Raw genomic sequence first — 16,826 nt, 5'->3', positions numbered from 1 at the left:
TCGGACTTTTCCCCACCGAAGCGACATTGCCTCAGCGGCCAATTTGCTGAATGGACGTCTCCAAGTCACTCCTCTTTGAAAGACCAGAATAACCACCTTTTAAAGCTCCTTTAAATGTGGAGGCGCTTCAAAAGAAAGCTGCGCGGCGAATGTAAAGGGAATACAAATCGAAAGGTTGATCCACGCCACACGACAAAGAATTTGCAAGCGATGAACCGGCATAATAGAATTCCGACACGGACTCTATCTCCGACGGGTATCCCGCCAATTCTCGCGGGGAGAAAGTCACGCCGTCCGCAAATATTAAGACTGCACTTGTTGCGATTTAATTCGTTGCATGTGCATGAAAGGCGGGACAGCGATTATCTCTTAACTGCACGGAAATTACGCATAGTATAATTATAATTACGATAGTCGTACTTACGCGTTCATACATTAGAAGCAACGTGTGGCAGCAGCCGCTCCCGCGGCGAGACTAACGTCTCGAGTTATGCGCGGAACCTCGTTTAATCCAGCCGCGAATAACCGGAATTCCCCGGAGCTTAATGAACGCAACGATGCGCAGGATAATAAGCATAATTAAGCGTACACGCGTCTGATTCCGAAGTGCAAGATTCGCGATACGTGTATACGCGCGGCGATCTGCCCTGGCGCCGGTGAAGACATCGACGACGACGTTCGACGGGGTCGCAGAGAGAGGCAGCGGTCGAGCAGGATGGACACGGTCGCGGACGGAATACTTCTCTAATAATCGCCGGTTTTAACGTGCTTCCGTCCGCGCCCGTTTTAACGAGGGCGGCACCGCTGCGGGCCACAAAGCGCGCGTGTGCGCGCAGGTGAAGCAACGCCCGGCAAATAGACCGACCAAGCAGCGGAGAAACGCTCGCCGCCGCCGCGAGAAATGCGCGGGAACCTGTCCAGGGCAGACCGGTAGATAAGCAACCGCGAGATAAGATACGCTAATTGAGAGATCTTAATTGGAGGAGGCTGCGCGGAACCTCTTCTCGCGCGGGCATATCGCCAACGGCAGTGGCCGCATCGCCACATTCGTGAATCCACCGTTCGCTCGCCGCGTTCGCCTTTGACGTTTCAAGTTGGACGTTAAGCGGATATCGCGAGGCGCACCGAGTGTCTGGGAACTGTCATTATCGAAAATCATGGAGATACCAGAGGTGAAATTAAAAAGAAATCGTCGACAATTCTCGAGTAAGAAGCGACTGAAGATGGAAATGCGAGTCTTAAATTATCAGAAATTATGAATGAAGCGACATTCGGGCACGAGGTCTCGGAGACGGGAGCGCGTGAATTTTAAATTTAGTTGCACACGGGTCTCATGATCGTAATCTCAAACTCCTCATTTGTCGTGTCGTTGACTGGCGCGGCGCATCCCGTGTGAAATCCTGGGACACAGACCCGCCCGGACGAAAGCGGATTGCAGGTATTATCCGGTAAGATAGAGTTTCCGATGGGGGAGCACGAAAGAGCGCACGCCTCTAAGAAGGTGATCTCGGGATCTGGATGCGGGAACTTACGCACCATGGAACATTGTCAACCTACTATCCGCTGACGCGTGAATGTACGCCGATGTATGGGGAAAGATCGGGGTGAAGGAGGCTGAGGAAGGAAAAGGGGTGCAGGACGACGATTCCGGTGGAGGGGAGTGCGAGGCAGACGTGGACTTTGTGTGGGGATAAGGAGGATGAGACCCGACCGTTCTCGTCGGACCGATTTTCCGAACGTTAAACGCTCGCATGAGAGATAGCGCGATACATAACGCGAAAGATTTGTGGGAAACAGCTCGGGGCGGTATGAGAGGCGCGAGGGCGGCATGTGAGGATTCATGAAACATCCTGCCGCCTCTCTTCTCTCCCTTCTCCTTGCGCAGAGAATCCTGATTCTTTTTTTCTCTCCACCGCTGCAAATAGACGAGCCCTTGGTCCAACCGTTGCCGCTGCCGTCAAGACGGACGTGTTTGATTTTGGCTTTCGGCCTCTCTAGACGGCTCGAGTGGATGGGTAAGTACATTGACAGTCTCACAAATCCATCAGCGCCGGAGATTCGGCGCTCCCTAACTCGAATTCCTTTCACGGCCCCTTTTCCGGAACCGCCATTGAAACGCAATCCGGAACAGCCGTGACGCCGTTCGTCCTGTTCTCGCGCGGCGGATTTCGGGCGCGATTCACGTCATCATTATTGTCGCAAATAAACCCGCGCTCTCCACGAGCAGAGTGGAGTCTAACGTGCCTTTAACGAGCGGCGAGCAGCAGGTATGTCGCGAATTCTCAAACTTCTTTGGGGCGGGAGAGGTGCAAATGTGAGTAACTACTACTTTTGCCGGCGTTGTGACATTACGAGCGAGACAAACCCGTCCCGCTCGTTCGCCTCTTGCCCTCCCCTCCCTGCAAAAGTCTCCGCGCGCGGTTTGCATAACTCGTTGAACCGAATCATACATGTCCGCTACTTTATCGTTTTCGAGACTGGTTTAGCTACCGTTCCTTCACATTGTCGTTTTTGCGCGACCGACTCGCGCCCGAGGATTACGGTCATTAGGTGGATGAGGACAAGTCGGCGTGATAATAAATACAAGCGAAAGAATAGCAGTGTATGAGCGTGTATTTGACAGTGTTTTTCTTTTCTCGTACGGCGGCACACATTATTAGAATTCGCAGTACGTATGCGATTTAAGTTGGAATGTTATATTATTGCTAGTTGCTGCCGGGCGTGCTCTGCTCGTTCGTAATAGGCTGCCGCGCATCGTTAATAGGATATTTGCGTGTGTATGTATGTATGTCGTGTCATGCGTGTATCACGTGTATTTGTGTATGTGTGGGCTTTCGCGCTGCAGCCGGGATGATTAACGTCGAGCAGCGCGAGAAGGCGCGATCGAAACCGATCTAATTTCCCGTCTCGCGGGTGCGACGGTCGTTGAACGTCGGCCAGTTACGAAAGTGGCTCCCGGTCCTTCTCGTAGAAAAATCTCAGTTCGGCTGATTGGCCGTCGTCCAAAGCGCGACGCACCTGCAAAGGCCGATTCGGCCCCATCACGGTCATCCCCCTTGAGACGCGCACACGAGCACAGCACGGCCGGGGTACATCGACACATCGATTTAGTGGGTAACGGGTGGGCCTCTATATTACAACGCGAATTACAGTGTAGAATATCATCGTCTCTCGTCGTTCGTTATACAACAATTATCGTAATAATTATTATTATCATCGTTTCATTGTTATCGATCGTCATTGGGTGTGCCTAAGACAAGTCGGTATTAAATATCTTACAATACACATCATCTTTCATATATTTATTTATATATATAATATTTATATATACTTTACCTTTTTCTTTTTTATTTATTATATATATATCTACCTATATATATATATATATATATATATATAGTGTGTGTGTATATATATATATAGGGTATTCAGATTCATCTCTTGTGTTCCGTTCGTTTCATCTGCCATTCTGGTTCGTCGATGGTGAGAAAGTAAAAAAAGGAGAGGTGTCAAGGGGAAGGGGGTAGGGTGGAGGTGCGGGGTTAGGGCGGGTGTGTGATGACGGCCTTGATGCCTCGCAATCGAGTCACGCGGCGATGACAGGCAGGACGTTCGCAGCATCGCGTTGCGCCGACGAGACGTACGGAGACGAACGAAATTGTCGCTAACAATACAAAAATAGACAAGCAAACACACGCCAGAAAGGACCGACGAAATTATTTCCCGGATCCCGCAATCAAGCTCGGGATGACTCGATCACGGGCGCTCGTCGATGGGGCTCGCGAGAATATGACACTGGTCAGGGGAGTCGTTTGCGTTTTACATTTTGTTACACAGGACGACAATCGGTGACGAAGTATCTCGCTTTTTCTCTTTTTTCGAGGAGACTCGCATACTCCATAAAAATTATTCCGCCGTTCTTTCCGTATCGCTGTAAAACGCCACGGTGTGATTCTCTGCTGCGTCGCTACGTGACGCTACGCTTATACACATACAAAACGAGTTGGTTAATTTCCTCTCTCTTTTTTTTTTTCGAGGCGGAGTCACACAATACCCATATTACAATACAGTACATATACACATTAGATTAGTTATCTGTTATTAAATTAAGCGTCGGATTTTATATTCATTCTCATGATCAGCTGCTGGCGTTTAATTTCTGTTTATACGCGACATCTTATCGTGCTTTTAACCTGCACTCGCCACGTGCCGATAAACGAATCACCAAAAGGGGCAAGTCAACAATCCCGATGTATTTGCGAGAAAAAGAAGGAGGATTCCGCCGAAAAAAAAGGCGCAGATTGTCCCGAGAAGTGTGAAAAAGTATCGTTCGAAAAGAACAGGTGTGTTGAATTTGTGCACGAAACGCGTCGCGAAATTACGATTCGTCGTACGAAACGTGGCGTTACTACGTGCGTATTGCTCCCTACTTTATTTTTCCTAGCGACACATACAAACATTATCCGTAGGAATAAGCTTCTCTATGCACTGCCACTTCGTATGCGATTAATCAGGTATTGTTTGAGTATTTTCTTCAGAGGAGGGGCATTGTGTGTGAAAAACGTGAGTTTTGATCATCGGAACAAGAGGACGCAAAGTGAGGCAAATGAGTCTGTGGGTGAGCGTCAATTAGTCGAAAATTTCAATTAAAAGTTGCAAAGACGATTCGAATACTTGGTCCTTATTTACGGCGAGATGACGGACTTTTAAGCGTGCAAACGAATGTTTGTGCAGGCAAATTATCGATCGCTAAACTTGTGGATGCACATTTCCAATAAAGTTGCCAGGAGGAAGATATAAATAAAAGCCGAGTCGAAGTATTCTCGAGAGCAAAAGCAATCAATATTATCATGATCCAACGATTCGCGCGGTTGTGACATGATTTTGCGCATGAAATGACGACGATTGAAGAACGCGACTGACAATAAGGAAAAGAGGACGGGGAAGAGAAGGATAAACGATGAGCAACGAAAACGATACATGTAGGTACACAGAAAGAGAGAGAGGGAAAGAGGGAAAGAGAGAGAGACAGAGAGAGCAGCATACAAGGGAAACGAAGGAGGGTTTTTCTTAGGCGTTTTAGCTTTCATAGAATCTAAACGTGGTTTCAATAAATAAGCTACCTAGGGAGCGATTTCTTTTTTTCATTTTTCTTTTTTCGGAGAAGGGACAGGCGCAGGCCTTACGTGGCGAGTCTGCGAAGACGAACTGCTCCGGGGGTGGCCGCCCCGTGGCCGTGCAAGTTAAAACGGCGCAACAACGGCGGTTGGCGCCCGGTAATCGGCAAAAAAAAAAAAATAAAGACGAAAGTTAAGGCCGCGCGAGAAGTTCCCCGTGCCCCGATGGCGCGATGTGGAACTCGGCGTGCCCCTGGACGTTCCCTTCGCCGAGTCGCCACCGCGTCATTATTATTCGTGTATTTAGCCTAATAATACAGTCTGCGATAGCGTTCTAAGGATTAAGTTTCATTAACGATAATGCATTATATTACACAAACTCACACACTTTCCAAAGGCGAATTACGTACCCACGCAGTATGCACACAAATATAATATACGCTCGTGCGCGAACACGCAGTACGAACCGTGTCGCCGGTCCGCGCTACTTGCGTCCTTTGCGTCCGAAGGAGAAGAAGCGCCGTTCGAGTAGGTAACTTTCGACACGTGTGCCACTCGGAGAACCTTTGGGAGAGAAAAACGGACGAAAGCGTCGACTCGATTCCGGCGGAGCGCTAATCATCGCCCGACGCGCGTCGACGTTTCAGGGGTCCTCGAGCTTATTAAAGAAAAATCCGAGAAACCGTCGCCGGTCTCTCGCCGTCTCGGTTCCCGACACGTTCGCGAGATCGATCGTGCCGCGAGAGTTTCTACCCACGTCTCGGCGACGGTAAGGTCTGCGTGTCGGTCGCGAGCACGCACGCACGCACGCACGCACGCACGCACGCACGCACGCACGCACGCACGCACGCACGCACGCATGCACGCACGTACATACGCGCGCACGCACGCACGCAGGTAGGCACGCACACATTATTCATACACGCGGGCAGGCACGCACGTACGCACACACGCACGCACGCACGCACGCACGCTACGTTAGGCGGCGTAATTAGCACAGCGAGCGAGAGAGTCTTACGCGGCGCGAGCTCTACTGCGCAAGCGAGCGTAACAGCGACGACGTACGAGCGTCCGCGACAACGTGACAAACATTTTCTCGCTGGAGCGGCGCTGAAAGAGCGCGCTTGGAATCGCCCACGGGACGAACATCCGCGAATCCGGGGATCGTGATTTTTCTTCCTCTGCACCCGCGCGCACGAGTGCATCGCTGTGGGGAGGAGAAAGAATTCGACCGTAAGCCGGACAGTCCGGAATCGTCGATTCGCTCACTCGAGTCACCACGGTCGACGGATGTGCCAATTCGTAACGGCATACGACGCCTTACCTTGCCGTGCCATCGGGGGATTACTTGAGGCTGCAAGTGCGTTTTCCGTCGACCAGAGTACACGCAATCGTCAACTCCGTGCTAACGACATTGACGAACGTGTCAGAGTTCCTCGGGTGAATCGAGAAGCGCCTTGCGAATCCAACACGTGACATTTGTAATGACACATGTCGGCGTTAATTCATTCAGGCTGTCTCACGATCCGACCGGAGGACGGATCGATCACCTGTGCCAGGCGAGTCCCGCTGGGAAACGTGTGATTTGCCAGCGTGCGCCGCGCCCGCGCGTCTCTTCGCGCTACATTCGCGGACCGGTGACCGCGCTCGAAGCACAGCAGCCGTTCGGTTGCGCTACACGATCTCTACTAAACGTGAATCCCTTTTCTTGCACGCGTCTCGCCAAACGATCGACCGGACAACAACGGCTCGAACAGATTTGCATGGCTGGCGGTACCGCACACGCTCAACGCGACGCGCAGTATCGAGTGTGAAAAAGAAGTACACTGATTAGCCACGCGCTTCGTCATAGGGATAAAAAACGGGCGGAGGGGGAAATAGACAGATCGAGAGTGAATAAAAGAAGAGAGAAGAAAGGGAAGGGGGAAAGGGGGAGAGAGAGAGAGAGGGAGGGAGAGAAAGAAAGAACGAGAGCGATTCATCGCGCGAACCAAACTCACGAGGAATCAACGATAAAAAAGAAACGCTCTTATCGTTACGAGGTACATACTTGCCTGAAGAGGGTCAGTCGGGGCAAGTGTAAATCGAACTTAACCGCGTGAAATTGAGATAGCTTTATCAGCGGGGATCCGCGCGCGTATACGCTTCCACCTCGCGCGCACGCTTTTTCCCCCCTCCACGATCCGGGAACGTTATCTCCGACGACGCGACGCCCGTCCCCGCCGCGGGGACGCCGCTTCGCACCGGGCGGAAACGGAAAGTAAAACGCAGCTAACGGCGTGTGGGTGTGTGTGTGTGTGTGTGTGTGTGTGTGTGTGTGTGTGTGTGTGTGTGTGTGTGCGCCCGGAGCGTGCCGCGCCCTCGCTCAGCCTCGCGACCGATCGAACGAATACATGGTGCTTCGAGTCGCGATTCACGGGGCGCCGCTAAGTGGGCTCCTGACATCCCGACCGTACGTTCCACCAGCGTATTTGGCAGTCTGATCTCAGGTTCTCACGGGGTATGGAGGAGGCAGTCTTGATCGGCGAGCTCGTACCTTGGCGGCTCATTACTTGCTGGCCTCGACGAAGCAGTTCTCCGACCGTCTTCGGGACGCCGAGTTCTTGCCGTTCTGGCGCTGCTTCCAGCGCTGCTTCAGGTGCCGCTGGCGGTGCGGGGGCTTTTGGATGTGATCCCTCGCGCTGTCGGCCTGCGACAGGGAGTTCTTCGTGGCCCTCGTGACCGGCGACGGTTTCCTCGAGCCGACGTACGGTTCCCGCGGCTCCATGCCGCTCATCTGCGCGTTCACCAGGCTATTGTGGTGGCTGATGTCGACGTGGGGATTGTACTTCATGAATCTGTAACACTCCTTCCTGCCGTTGCTTTTCTTCATCGGCTTGCCCCGGCTGTTGAAGCCCATGAGGTGTTCCTTGTCGACGGCGCTTATGTAACCCAGATACTGGTCATTGTATATCTCATAAAACTGGCACATCGGTCCCTTCTGCTCCTTCGGCTGAAAGTAAACCGTCAACGGCTCATGATACTGTCCGCCATTAAACATCTTATTAGCCATTAAACATCTTATCATTGTAGTGACACTCTCTTAAAATGAATCAGTCAAACATCACTAAAAACAGTGAATATACACTGATTGCAGTTACAAATATGGCATTGAAAGTGCTCAGTGCTATACTCATAACTGATATCAGTGACTATTCACTTTAAGAGAGTATTGGCTTCTGATACTTGAAAAATTCGACGAAATATAATTTGTATATTGCAACATGTATAGACGATTGCGATCGCCACTAAGAGAAAGAGAGAAAGATATACTCTTACGCAAATTATCTATTATTTTGAAACATATCAATTTGGAAAAGATTTAGAGAGGATATTTGTAAAAATCTAAAAATTTGTGTGTGCGTGTGTGTGTGTTATCGAAGCGCGATCAAAAAGTCCGACCGCGAGTAAAAAAATACCATGCGATTTTTGTTATCACTACTGAGATACTGAGATAATTATTTAAAAATATCGCAGACAAATTGAGCGGCACTTAATAGCCACGAGGAGTCGAGTAATCTATTAGACTGGAATACACGTCGCGATCGTTAAATCTTAAATCATCGGACTGTTAATAGTCCAATTTCTAAATTATAGCCCCCCGCGCGCCACTAATGAACAGAAATTTACGAACAGTGCAACACGAGGCGCGTGCGTAAATCTACTCGCTCGCACGGGACGATGAAGTATGTCTACTAATTGGTAGGCGAATAATTACCAGGCCAACGAGTTTCCACCGCTTGTTGAAGCAAATGTATCGTTGGCTTTTCTCCGCGTAGATGTACAGCTTCTTGCTGAAATCCTCCGTTCGCGTGGTGAGTTCCTCTGTAACACAAGAAGCAGAAGAAACCTTATTACGCGCGTCAAACGTCAAACGATAACGCGCAGGTCGTTTCTTATATCCTTCGGCTGGTGATGACGGGAGAGGAAAACGACTTCGCACGGGACGCGTCGTAGGCGCGAAGGGAATTCGGAAGAGAGCTCGACGGGGTTCGGAGTCCTTGCGATTTGCGATTTTCACCGGCCACGGTGGAGTCCCTCTCTCGATCACGTGAGGTACGAACGACAGGATGTACAAAGCGAACCGTTTTGTGCCTCGGTATGCGCGCGCTGGCATATTTCCGAGAAGAGACCTCGTCGGGGTTTATGGCGCGAGTTGTACCTACAACGACGACGGGTCCCTCCTCTCTACACCAGGCGCTCTTCGGCATCGAGAAAAGAAGAAAAGACTCGGGTTGCCGCCGAGGCTAGTTGGTGCTAATGAAGGAGGCACAGACCGTCCGGTGTGTGCTTTGCCACTTAGCGGATCCTGTCGTGCCTCGACCCCGTGCTGCACGTTGCACCGTGTTGGCCGGTGCAGTCTCCTTCTTTCTTTCTCCCCGAGAGATCTCTCTCGGTCTCTTTCTCCCCTTCGTTGCCTCGCCCGTGTCCTTCTATCTTTCCTACCTGGTGTTACGAAATTCTGTCGAGCGAGAAGCAGGCACCCTTTGTCCGCCCCGCGGGCGAGGGAGAGAAAAAAACAAGGACTAACCAGGTACAGGTGCGCGCGCGCGCGCGCGCACGACGGACATTTCCTACTTCTTTTTTTCCTCCTTTTTAGTTCCGGCGCGAGAAATATCCATCGGCGTACACCTCTTTGCCGCAACGCATCGTCAGAACTGGGTCGCGCGCACACATACACACACCGATCCCTCCTTTTCGCGATCTGATTCTTTTTCCCCGGCTTCTTTTGCGACGAGAGCGAGGACGACATGGCGCGAGATGTGCGAATAGTCGCGATTGCTTTCTCACGATATTAAAATCAAAATCGATGTCTCAAGAGATCGCTCGGAGAGTCCCGAGCCATGCGTGCCATCGTCGTAATGACAAAGCGATCGAAATAGAAAAGCAAAAGTTTCGCGCTCTTCGGCTAATACGTTTGCCCAGAGACGATCGCAACGTTTCTCGGAAACTTTGTGACGGAAGGCACAATCTCGAGATCGAGTGTTTGTCCGAGTCCGCGGACCACTGGTGCGGCATGAGCTTCAGAAGTATAGAGAAAATGAAGGAGGCGAGTCTGCAGGGTGGCCCATTTGCCGGAGCCTCGTTAAATTCAAGTGGTTCTCGTCGGATGCTCTCCCAACATCGAAATCAAGAATGTCCCCGAACTGCATCGTAAAGCCTCTCTGTCTCTCTCACCTCTATCGTTCTCATATTTGCGTCTCACCTTCTCTCTCGTCGCCTCCCGCCAGTCTTTGTGGATGAAAAAGAAAAACAAAGAAGTGAGGGGCAGGGGAGAGAGAGAGAAAGAAAGAATGAAAGAAAGAGGACTTAATCTTAAACTGCTGTCTCGCAAGCCTATCACGGTGCGCAGTCTCCGTCAATTAATTGCGCCACTTACGCTAATTAATTGGATCTACCTCGCAATGGGACGCCGATAGTGTCGCGAAGAGAGGCACAAACCATTGTCCCCGCTGTTTCTCGTTTGACTTCACCATGTGGTCTATACGAAGCATTTCCACGTTATTTAAAGATAGAACCATCGATCGGCGATTGCCATTCCTCCGGTTAATCAATCAATAATTAATTGACAATTAATAACACGTACTTTGTACGTGTTTGCTCGCTCCAGTTACCCATTACCGAACTTCCACATTTCCGGTGCTTCGTCGTCGGCGATCGAAGCAATCGCAGCGAAACTCTGTCGTTTCGTCTCGAAGCGATGGTTATCGTTATCAAAGAAAGGAAGCGAGACCGGCGCGCCATTCGAGTGCTGACGCGTTTGTTAGTAAGTTGCCAGACGCGCGGAGTTTCGAGACAGGCGTCTACGGCGCATTGATTTCAATCTTCCATCTGACGGATCTCCTCGACCAATGAATCCCCCTTCTCTACTTCTCTCTCTCTCTCTCTTTCCCTTCTTCCCCTTCGGAGTGTTGGAATGTAAGACGAGCACAATGAGCGTCTTGATTTCAGCGAATACCGTACATGATGTCGTACATGATATCGATATCATGTTCGCGAAATAGAATTAATAGAACGGACCATGTGGTCATACATGAATAACTTCGAAAAACGTAATAACGTACTGTTCAATGCAAAAAGCGAATACTTGGAGTTACTTTCCGCTTGTTGAAGAGGTAAGTAGAGAGCGGAATAATCGATGAAAATCAAGACGATCGTAAAACAGAATGTTTTCTTGCAACCGACACGGCCGAGTATCTCCCGACAATTTATACGATACATCTGATGTCGTCTGGAAAATGTAAAATCCTGGGTGTAAAGGGACATTCCTTCGCAAGACTTATTCGCAATCGATCGACGTAATATATCTTGGCGGAGGATGCCGCAACGGAATTTATTCATGGCGCACTCGCGAGCACGGCGGCGCGTATGAGGATGAAGAGAGGAAGCCACTAAATTTTTCGCTTCAAACCTCTGTCTTCTCTCCCCCAACTTCCCCCTTCGTCCCGCCGTCACGTCGCCCTCGCTCTCGTTGGTTCCCTCTGATCGGAGCCGCCGCGAGATTAGAGGCTGCCAAATGAATTAAAAGCCAATTTTAATCAAAAGCGGGCACCGGCTTTTAGGCACGATTACCCCGGATAATAACTGGTAGGATGGGTCTGCGCGCAAGAGTAAAGGAGGGAGACAGAGAAGTGGAGAAAGAAAGAAAGAGAGAGAGAAGAATGGATCCCATATATTACTTCTACGTGCTCCTCGCGATATAGGAACCAATTCGCCGCTCTTTACAGGTTCGCAACTGCCCACATTTTTCTATCACGTCGGAGGCGAACTGTCGGAACGATTTTATCTCGCGGTCGTCCCCGCTCAACGAACACCCTAAGAAGCTCGACGAACTTCGCAATACTTCATCGTTCTCTCGAAGAAACGGAGGGGAGAGAAAGAGAGGCTGCGCAGGGACATCGCACATGGAGTAACGATGCAGCCATTAACTCGGCGGAATAACACCGGCCTTGGTGCGAAGGTAAGACGGTACTTCGGGCCGAGAACCACTGGGACGCTACAATTTCGCGGCGTCGGCGTTATGAAAGCTATAATACAACGCGCGAGAGGGAGAGATGGTCGGTACCGACCCCGTGTAAAGCGCAAGAAAAAGTCAAAAGGGAAAGACACGAGTGAGCAGAGGGGAAAGAAAGTGAGAGAAAGAGAGAGTGAGAGGAGAAGAGGAGCGGCGTACAGACGCGATTCTCTCGTTATGAAGCGCGCGCGCTCGCGTATAATAGCGACCCTGTCATTAACACCTAAACGCACGATCGGCCGACGCGCGAGGAGCGCGTTCTGCACGACGATGCACAGTAGACGAAGACTACGGGACGGGCGGGAATGCAGCGCATTCGGGGTATCGCGAGATGGATCAAAGGTGCGACAGGTGAAGCCTGGTTTATCGGGCTGACGCGGTAATCACAGTCCGCCGCGACTCGAATAATTAAATTCCCGTCCGGGCGATCGGTGCTGCCGGCACGCACGATTCTCTCCTCGCCCCGCTCTGTTTCGCTCTCCTGCTACCTCTTTGCCTCTTGATTTCTCGCTCGCTACAAGTCCCGTGTCGCTTTCTCTCTTCCGCAAGAGACGTCCTCTCGATTTTCGCGCGGTTGTCAGTCACCGAAGGACACCCGATCTCGGAGGAGCGTTAAACGCTTCAGAGATGAACTGCTTCGTAAAGTGTCTGTGGGGTTGTCCAAACGTGGTAAGAGTGTCGCGTCATGATGATTATAACTATCGCATGTCACGCCGATCGCATCTGTTTGCTCGCCGCGCGCGAGGGGCGGAGGGTGGTACGAAAAGTCGATAATTATTATTTACCTTGATTGTGGATGATAGTTATTATCGCGTTACTCCTGACGCACTTGAATTATGACTTACCATTCCGGACCGCGCGCTCCCTTTCGCTTTCGGCGTTTTTACGTTTCCCCACGTGCTTCTAATGTCGCGCGGGTCGCCGATAAGTCGCAGGCGAATCGAGGTAGTATCTAATGCGACGATTAGATTGACAGATACATTACAGGTGAAGAAGTAGAAAGAAATCAATGCGGTTTACAATTAAGCGACCTTAGCCTCATGCGCGATTCTTCCGTCACGTATGCAAAAATGAGTCGTCGCAACTACGTGCGTTATTCACGTGTCTCTTGGTGTAACGTGTACGACATGATACATTGCAACGGTTTCGCCCTTCCATGACAAATTACCGTGGGACACAATGCAATAGCGGTCTGTGTCGTTCGACAGAAGATCGATCCGCCATTCCCCCGTTAGCGTTCATCAGCGACGACGGAGCTCCGGGAGTATCCCAACTCCCGAAGATCCGCGCGTTCCTCTCGCCAAGCATGGGGTACACGATTCTTCAAGGACGCTCTCACAGTGTCTCAATCCCCCCGTGCGGCAGCACACGCCGCCGTTCCGCTTCGCGAGAGGGGCTTGAGTAATCGCCGGTCAGGAGAGGCTCGTTGTCGGCAGTTGAGTGCCGTGAGAGGCGAGAGAGCAGAGTAACAGAGGGAAAAGGTGGAGGCAAAGGCGAAGAGGCAGGTGGAGGTAAAAGGGGCAGGAGGAGGAGGAGAAGGTGGTGGTGGAGGAGGAGGAGGAGGTGGTACGCGAAGGTGATGGATCTCGGGGAGGTGCAGACGCGGCGCGCAGCGCGCGGCGCGAAAACTGGCTCCTCTGTTTGCACAAGCGAGGCTGCTTCCCTCCTTCCGAACCTTCCTTTCGTCCCCTTCCTCGCCGGCAATCGTCTCAAGAGGAACCGCCTCGTACTCGCGCCGCGCGTAGGGCGGACAGCCCGTTCGCTCGTTTCGTATGGGATATCGCGCGCGAATTCCCGCGGCGAGATCGCGAGATCGCGAGGAGAAACGCGGCCGCCCGGGACCAGCGGGTTTCGGCCAATGGCAACTTCACCGCGCAATCCGTAACAGGTAGAAATTGAACCGACTTGTTCCTCGGTTACAAAGTTCTATATTAATGTCTAGTATAAAATACTCCTTGTGTTCATTATTCATACTTGACTTACCAAGCAATTGCACCTTAAAGTTTATTCGATATACAGATATGAGTGCGTGAAAAGAAATATTAGTAATATACTGTAATTTTTGTTCGATTTTCCGATTCCTCAAAATTATTAATGACAGAACTGAAAAAGTCTCTGCGACGTAATTTTGATTCACACCTGCAGTATCCCATTACACAAGATGGTACTCTTCTTCGCGATCTTTCACTCTTCACTTTTGGCAATGCCGATAATTCTGGTGACGTCGTTAAGAGTGTGAGATAATTTCAGGACGAAATAATTAAATCGTTTCACGAGATATACACGGAGAAAATATTATAGTTTCTTCTCGTATAAATTCTTTTCAATTTCACTATATTTCTGGTAGTTTAGAAATAAACTGTCAAGAAGGTATATCTTGCAAAGGAACGTAGCAAATTTTACTGAAAATACAGCAAAGTTTCTAAGAGGAAAGTATATTCATTACTTACGATAGAATTTCGACTTGTTCCTCGGTTACAAAGTTCTATATTAATGTCTAGTATAAAATACTCCTTGTGTTCATATTTCATACTTGACTTACCAAGCAATTGCACCTTAAAGTTTATTCGATATACAGATATAAGTGCGTGAAAAGAAATATTAGTAATTTTTGTTCGATTTTCCGATTCCTCAAAATTATTAATGACAGAACTGAAAAAGTCTCTGCGTCGGCTAAGATTCGGCCTTTCGGGCCTTCACGGATTAGAACCGTCACGAGTAAATTATCGAGCGAGTTCCGGGAAGCGAGCGCGAGATCTATTCATCATAATCCTGCGCGAGCCATCCGCCTGGTTTGAAGAAATCGGCTGAGGATACGAAGCTCGTCGTGGTCATGACGAGTATTTTTTTCCCACAAACAAGTGTTATTGTCAAGACGGATGTGTGTCAAGGCGATAAGGCGCGCGTGTCAGGTGATAAACAAACGACCACGTATCCAGACGCGTGTCAATGCGTTTCACGTGGAGAATATCTATCTTCAGCTATTTCGGAGAGAAAAACGATCGGCGACGGGCTCTTCGCAATCCGCTCGCGACGCGACGATTACGATAAATAAGAACGGGAGATGACGCGAGTCTCCGATAGAGCGCGATACAGCAAACGACGTGAGACAAACAGTGTCTAGCCGGAAACAATCGAGACGAGGCAAAATCACATCGCGTAATTCATCGGGGTTCCTCGATTGTCGTCCCCCCTTTTATTCCTTTTGCTCCTTCCGCGCTCCCCCGCGCTCGGGGCTGCTCGCGGAAATAGAATTGCGGTTATTAGTTCGTAAAAATGGAGATTCACCCCGGAAGGCCCCGCCAACGTGGAAGCATTCGGTAGCGAAAACGGGAGAGAGGGGGAGAGAGAGAGAGAGAGAGAGAAAGAGAGAGAAGATAAGGCCCCCGAGAGCGGGTTTGGCCGATAAGGATCGCGGTAAATTAAGTTCTTTATGGCGGCATCGCGCCCGGATATTTCCAGGCACAAAATTCCTTTTTTATGCACCGAACTGTCGATCGGAGGGATAACGGCACGCTGGAACGGTGATTGGGATCGATTCAATTAACAGATTTGATTAACTCATCCCGCATGCTCGTATTATTGCGTGCGCGCGCGGGTGTAACGGAATCTCCCGTGCCGTGTATGTATATTAATCAACATCGAGAGTCGTATTCGTCCGACGCATGCGGCAGATTGAATCAATGACTAATTAACGATACAGCCGACAAATCGCATGGATCATCCCAAGTCGAGTACTCGCGAATTTCAGAGCCGTTCCGAGAAAAGCTCTTCTCCTCCCACGGAGAGGGAAGAGATTTACTTTAATGGGACCTCATAAGAATGTTTCTTTTTGTTGTGAGAGCTGCAAGACGATGAACGACTACAATAAAGATACAACGCGAGTATAAAGATACTACGGAGACGTCTCCGCGAAATCTGACCGCGGTATGTATCCCTCCCTCTCCACGGAGTAAATTACTTTTATTTTTATCGAATTAAAGAAGCTTCACACTATGTTGCGGCCGAGTTATATACCGGCGGATACAACGAATTATTGTGGTCTTACTTACGGTAGGCTGCATTGCTATCGTTGCGCTGCTCGGCTGTGACTTGGCGGCCTATTACGGTAACATTGCGACCGCTGCAAACCGCGTGGAGACTCACGGAGCGCACCATCGTCGGCGCCGCCCCGCACATCACCACCTGCAATTACAAGGATCGCTCGTCTATAAAATTGCATGTGAGAAATTCCCGCGGTGCGAGAATAGATTTGTGCTCGTCAAAATTTCCCTGGCGTTTCGTGAACGCAAATGCCTCGAGCCGCGATAAAGTCCGTGTCCGATCCGGAGAGGAGTTGCTGGATTGGAGTCAAGAGACAATCTTAGACGCAAACGTGAACTCGCAAACGCAGTCGCCAATCGCTAGTGTGATACGGGCTGAAGGTCGGAATTGAATCGACGACGTATACACTTAACGATTTGCGGAAAAGCGCCGCGTTCGAAATGCCCGTTTTATGATTTACACAATATTATTTTATTCAGGGCAAAAGAGGAGAAAACGCAACTACACTTCCGATATCCGATGAATTATTCAAATACCGCGAAATACATACATATGCGAGCACCGATCGCGTGATTAAACGAGAGAGAGAGAGAGAGAGAGAGAGAGAGAGA

The 16,826-nt window shown here is 50.1% G+C and overlaps 1 protein-coding gene across 8 annotated transcripts in view; it reads right to left on the bottom strand.

The window, feature by feature from the left end:
* Nucleotides 1–6,024: 6,024 nt before the first annotated feature.
* Nucleotides 6,025–16,826, bottom strand: part of LOC116850029 (fibroblast growth factor 17) — a 158,732-nt gene continuing 147,930 nt past the window's right edge. For 7 of the 8 annotated variants that reach the window (XM_032827804.1, XM_032827805.1, XM_032827802.1 and 4 more), the window contains 3 exons: nt 16,224–16,356; nt 8,875–8,981; nt 7,666–8,109 (listed from right to left, as the gene is read on the bottom strand). In XM_032827804.1, coding sequence (XP_032683695.1) covers nt 7,666–8,109; nt 8,875–8,981; nt 16,224–16,356 — 684 coding nt within the window. Of the gene's footprint in view, nt 8,110–8,874; nt 8,982–16,223; nt 16,357–16,826 lie in introns of all 8 variants that reach the window. The other variant, XM_032827798.1, reaches the window with a different exon arrangement.

The sequence above is a fragment of the Odontomachus brunneus genome, unplaced genomic scaffold (assembly GCF_010583005.1).
Source record: "Odontomachus brunneus isolate Ranch 3 - 2012 unplaced genomic scaffold, Obru_v1 Obru_scaffold_132, whole genome shotgun sequence".
In the NCBI taxonomy this organism is placed as follows: domain Eukaryota; kingdom Metazoa; phylum Arthropoda; class Insecta; order Hymenoptera; family Formicidae; genus Odontomachus; species Odontomachus brunneus.
The sequence above is the reverse complement of the archived record's forward strand: the minus strand, read 5'-3'. Positions and strand labels throughout refer to the sequence as shown.